Genomic DNA, 5,989 nt, shown 5'->3' with positions numbered 1-5,989 from the left:
CCTTGCATACCAGTTTTTATTTAAACAAAGAAGAGGCGTGGACTGTGTCAGACTGACAGGTGTAGTAATACAATAGTAGACAGTGGGCCATTAACCATACATAGATGTAGATACATTTTGCTCTATATAAATATACAATCAGTCCAATATTTATTTCCTATTTATTTACAAAAATAACATCCCATCCCAACATTTCTTTAAAACTTTTCTCAGTTTGATTAAGTACATCAGCCAGTCAACAGCATAAACAGGCCAACATGTACTGTCTGTTTTTAGGTGATTCCTAGGCAACATAACATTGTAATATCAGATATAGATAAGAACTTTCAGGTTTCTAAGTCACACCTACAGTGGGGCAAAAAAGTATTTAGTCAGCCACCGATTGTGCAAGTTCCCCCACTTAAAATGATGACAGAGGTCAGTAATTTGCACCAGAGGTACACTTCAACTGTGAGAGACAGAATGTGAAAAAAAATCCATGAATTCACATGGTAGGATTTGTAAAGAATTTATTCGTAAATTAGGGTGGAAAATAAGTATTTGGTCACCTCAAACAAGGAAAATCTCTGGCTCTCACAGACCTGTAACGTCTTCTGTAAGAAGCTTTTCTGTCCCCCACTCGTTACCTGTATGAATGGCACCTGTTTGAACTCATCATCTGTATAAAAGACACCTGTCCACAGCCTCAAACAGTCAGACTCCAAACTCCGCCATGGCCAAGACCAAAGAGCTTTTGAAGGACACCAGGAAAAGTATTGTAGACCTGCACCAGACTGGGAAGAGTGAATCTACAATAGGCAAGCAGCTTGGTGTGAAAAAATCAGCTGTGGGAGCAATCATCAGAAAATGGAAGACATACAAGACCACTGATAATCTCCCTCGATCTGGGGCTCCACGCAAGATCTCATCCCGTGGGGTCAAAATGATCATGAGAACGGTGAGCAAAGATCCCAGAAGCACACGGGGGGACCTGGTGAATGACCTGCAGAGAGCTGGGACCAAAGTAACAAAGGTCACCATCAGTAACACACTACAACGGCAGGGAATCAAATCCCGCAGTGCCAGACGTGTTCCGCTGCTGAAGCCAGTGCATGTCCAGGCCCGTCTGAAGTTTGCCAGAGAGCACATGGATGATACAGCAGAGGATTGGGAGAATGTCATGTGGTCAGATGAAACCAAAGTAGAACTTTTTGGTATAAACTCAACTCGTCGTGTTTGGAGGAAGAAGAATACTGAGTTGCATCACAAGAACACCATACCTACTGTGAAGCATGGGGGTGGAAACATCATGCTATGGGGCTGTTTTTCTGCCAAGGGGACAGGACGACTGATCCGTGTTAAGGACAGAATGAATGGGGCCATGTATCGTGAGATTTTGAGCCAAAACCTCCTTCCATCAGTGAGAACTTTGAAGATGAAACGAGGCTGGGTCTTCCAACATGACAATGATCCAAAACACACCGCCCGGGCAACAAAGGAGTGGCTCCGTAAGAAGCATTTGAAAGTCCTGGAGTGGCCTAGCCAGTCTCCAGACCTCAACCCCATAGAAAATCTGTGGCGGAAGTTGAAAGTCCGTGTTGCTCGGCGACAGCCCCAAAACATCACTGCTCTCGAGAAGATCTGCATGGAGGAATGGGCCAAAACACCAGCTACTGTGTGTGCAAACCAGGGGCCCGTTCTTCGTACGTCGCTTACTACATCCAAGATCAAATGACACATCCAAGATCAAATCATCGCGCTAACCGTGAGCTCGCTAATCCGGTTCCCCGAACACACCTGCTGTTGACGATTACTACAGCTGGACGCAGGAATGTGACATCACTGGGTGTCGTAAAAGGGGCTACGCATCGATAGTAGAAACATTGATCGGCAACCCGCTGATTGGTCGGCGAAAATGTCCAAGGGGCGTGCTCGGTATTTTCCGGCAGCAGAGCAAGAACTCATGAGTGAGGGATTTCAGGAGTTTCAGTTTAATTAAAACGCAAGAGAACACTGCAAAGGCTGCAAAAGCAAGGAGAGAGGGCTGGCAGAAAGTTGCTGACAAATCAAACTCGTAGGTAATTTAATAATAATAATAATAATGGATTGGGTTTATATAGCGCTTTCCAAGGCACCCAAAGCGCTTTACGATACCACTATTCATTCACTCCCACATTCACACACTGGTGGAGGCAGCTACGGTTGTAGCCAGGCTGCCATATCGCGCCATCGGCCCCTCTGGCCAACACCAGTAGGCGGTAGGGTAGATCTATCATATGACACTATATTGTCCAATATCATATGGCATTATATTATATTATAATATGTTATATTATATCCCCTTTCACATTAGAGCCACAACAGGACCCACAAGAACATGGGAACAAGTAAAAGTGGAATACAGGAGTATTCTACAGAATGGTAATATTTATCTCTTAGATTGCTTTGCGTCTCTTGGCAAGGTAATACTGGCCTGTAATACTCTGTTAGTTTGTTCATAACAGCAACCAAGAAAAGGACAGAGCAAAAAAAGACAGGTGGTGGTCCTGCACCCCCTCGTCAACAAGTTAGTTAAGTAAATAATACCCTCACGGGAATATCGATATCTCTCAATGAGCACACTGTCACGCTGAGCTAAAGGATCCTGTCTGTCCCGCAATATACGCTGAATTCTGAGGACTCTCCTTATCAATCTTGCACCTTCCGCAATGGGTTGCTCGCGTATACGGACAGGACATGGCTGCGACAGGCTTCCCAAATCCACCTTCGCTTTTATAGCCGTGGTCTCTCATCTTGATTACACGAAGTAATTTACAATTACTACTCTGAAATATGAATTACATCTGTAATAATCACATACATGTAATAGAATGTTAATAGTACATTTCCCTTTTTAGGAAATGACCTGTATGTATCTGTGTGACATCAATAAAAGGATCAAGTGCTGCATTATCTTTAGTTACATTGATAATATTTATTTATGGTGAAACAGTGGAAAAATATCGCTGTTGCTTTCGTATAAATGAAGCGGATATACCTGCGTGGCCGCGATCTAATCCTGTTTACATAAAGTAAACCTGCTCCCGAGCAGGTTTACGCTTACGGCTCTGTTGCTATGACAGCAAGTCCCGGATGAGCTTCGGGGAACCGACTGATCCAGGATCACGCAAAATCGTCAACAATCTAATCCGGCTAACCTACTTAGCGAGGTACGAAGAACAGGCCCCTGGTAAAGACCTATAGTAAACGTTTGACCTCTGTTATTGCCAACAAAGGTTATGTTACAAAGTATTGAGTTGTATTTTTGTTATTGACCAAATACTTATTTTCCACCCTGATTTACAAATAAATTCTTTACAAATCCTACCATGTGGATTCATGGATTTTTCTTTCACATTCTGTCTCTCACAGTTGAAGTGTACCTCTGGTGCAAATTACTGACCTCTGTCATCATTTTAGGTGGGGGAACTTGCACAATCGGTGGCTGACTAAATACTTTTTTGCCCCACTGTATGTGCCAAGTTTGCTTGCTTAACTCCTGACTGTGTAGAAGTTTGCAGACAAAGAAGCAAACAAGAGAAATTCTCTGCAACATTTCGTTCACTTGTTATCTTTGTTACTGTCGGTAACAGATGTTTAGAGATTTTTTTATGCACAATGATCTGAAAAATTAGCTTAAAGAGATGCAATTGCCATTAAATGAAAAATTTATGTTGGAAAATAAGTTAGTGGTTATTTTTGCTGCCTGAGAGCAAGTAGAAGCTGTGTTCGAAGCCACAGGCCAAATAAGGCACAATACTAGATACTCTGGCTTCCTCCTAAAGTCCAGAGACTGCTTTTTAGGTTAACTTGTTCTAAAGTGACAGTAGATGAATGTGAGTGTGCACAGTTATCTGTCTCTGTGTTAGTCCTGCGACAGACCAATAACCCGTTTAGCTTGTACCCCACCTCTGGAAACTGGACTGCATGTCATAAATCTTAGCATTCAGGCTTTTTAAGAAATAAGGACATGTGTATGTAGTTTATAAGGAAATCTCACCAAACAACTAGAAAATACTAACCAATTTCCAAAGCCACAGTCCATGACGGCTTCAAGCAGGGCCATCTCTTCCTGGGCTGTCCACCCAGGCTCCAGCACGGGGAAATCTGACGTCTGCATAACGGGGTGAAAGATGAACATTGATGTTGAAAGACAGCCACACTGGATAAGATTTTATTTGTTTGTTTGTTTGTTTTTTATTTCACTCACCATGATTTCATATTTGTGATCACTCTGGTGCTTCTTGTACTCAAATCCTCTGGTGAAGCACTGAAGGGAAACAAAATGTTTAGTTTCAGTCGGACTGGGTTTGTCTGCAGGTAAATTTAAGAGTTTTTGTGACCGATTCACCTGGAGGCACAGCAGGAAAGGTGAGGGTCCACATTCTGCACATTTGATATAAGGCTCAGTCAGATACGATGAACAACCTCTGCACGGCGGTTTATCGGAGGGGTCATCTGAAATCACGTGATTTTAACACTTTAAGTCACCAGGTAGGGTTGTATAACAAATCAGCTGACATTTCTTTACATGAAACGAGCTTACAATGTAAACAAGACTGCAGATTTCAATTTATTAGGCTTTACAGCGAGCTTTAAGCTAAACCACACATGCTAACTTTAAAGCGCCATGTATGATAATGTTTCATCACCGTTTGAAAAGCAGCTCAATAACAAAAGGCACCAAAGGCTGTTAAAGTAGTTAACACGCCGTGTTAGCATCGCTGCACGCTAACGCTAATGTTAGCATAGCAGACCCAGCTTAATATAGCTAACCTGAGATAATAACCCCAAAAATGATAGACGATAACACTTTAAAGCTGAAGTGGATACGTGTATCTGTGACATATTACTAAAACTTACTTGCAAAAGATGCTAGGCGGTCCATAGGATTACGTTTAAATGAAACTTAATAACAGCTTCGACGTTTAGGTTCCATCTATTTTTCAAAGCTCGCAAGTGACCCTGATTGTGAAGGCACAGCTAATCGAGCTCAGATAACTCAATACTCCCCTTAGATATTTTCTATAAGGAGGATCGATAACTAACTAAGAAATGTAATACATGTAAAATATTTGGTATTTATATTACGGCTAAATATATAGAGATTATAATAATCCCACATTGGGCAAATATACTTGCTACAGCAGCACAAGGGTCAGAGACAAAATGTGAAGTAATTATATATTAGAAAACAATAAAAACAGAAAATAAAACAAGACTTACAAAAAAGCTAATACTTTTAAAAATGCAAAAATCAATAAAATACAAGACTAAAACATTTTTGTAGAAAATGTACTATATACACACACACTAATATACACTAAAAGCCACACCACAGAGATTAAACAACAAAACAAAATATATGTATAAAAAGTGCAGTGGGAATGATAATACATACACAAAAATGGTGGGCCGTCCTACACTGCGGCTAGAGGACTGGCCATGACAAAGCTGGCCCTCTTCATTAGAGTATTAAGTTGTTTTCTGGTTCCTCTCCGTGCTGCCACCTCCCCAGCAGAAAACTGCATAAAAAATTGCAATAGACCTCACCAGGTCATAAAAAGTCCTCAGTAATGTCCTGCACGATCAAAAAGACCCAGAAGCCAACTTTGACCCTTCTTGTACATAGCCTTGGACCAGTAATCAAACCACTCCAATCTACTTTTAAGGTGAACCCCCAGATATTTGTAACTGTCCGCCACCCTGATGTCCAAACTATGGATGTTCACTGGTATGATAGGTGTTGGTTTTCTCCAGAAGTCAACCACCATCTCCGTTGTCTTACTGGTGTTAATGTGCAGGTGATATACAACCACTTTAAGCTAGAGGTAGAGTGAAATGGAGGCAGATGATCTGCTGTGGTGACCCCTAAATAAAAGGAACAGCTGAAAAAAGAAGACTGATATATATTTATATAATCATGTTAATTAGTTTAATTTTAATGTCACTTCGCCATTTATTATTTTAT

At 41.3% G+C, this 5,989-nt stretch overlaps 1 protein-coding gene across 1 annotated transcript; it reads right to left on the bottom strand.

The window, feature by feature from the left end:
• Positions 1–3,958: 3,958 nt before the first annotated feature.
• LOC113017711 (transcriptional adapter 2-alpha-like) lies at positions 3,959–5,130 on the bottom strand. The gene is made up of 4 exons (XM_026160825.1): positions 4,882–5,130; positions 4,370–4,476; positions 4,229–4,288; positions 3,959–4,132 (listed from the first exon to the last, which is right to left on the bottom strand). The coding sequence occupies exons 1-4, from the start codon at positions 4,904–4,906 to the stop codon at positions 3,974–3,976; spliced, it is 351 nt and encodes a 116-aa protein (XP_026016610.1). The 5' UTR covers positions 4,907–5,130; the 3' UTR covers positions 3,959–3,973.
• Between the last annotated feature and the right edge of the window lie 859 nt (positions 5,131–5,989).

Source organism: Astatotilapia calliptera, unplaced genomic scaffold (assembly GCF_900246225.1).
Source record: "Astatotilapia calliptera unplaced genomic scaffold, fAstCal1.2 U_scaffold_192, whole genome shotgun sequence".
Lineage (NCBI taxonomy): Eukaryota > Metazoa > Chordata > Actinopteri > Cichliformes > Cichlidae > Astatotilapia > Astatotilapia calliptera.
The sequence above is the reverse complement of the archived record's forward strand: the minus strand, read 5'-3'. Positions and strand labels throughout refer to the sequence as shown.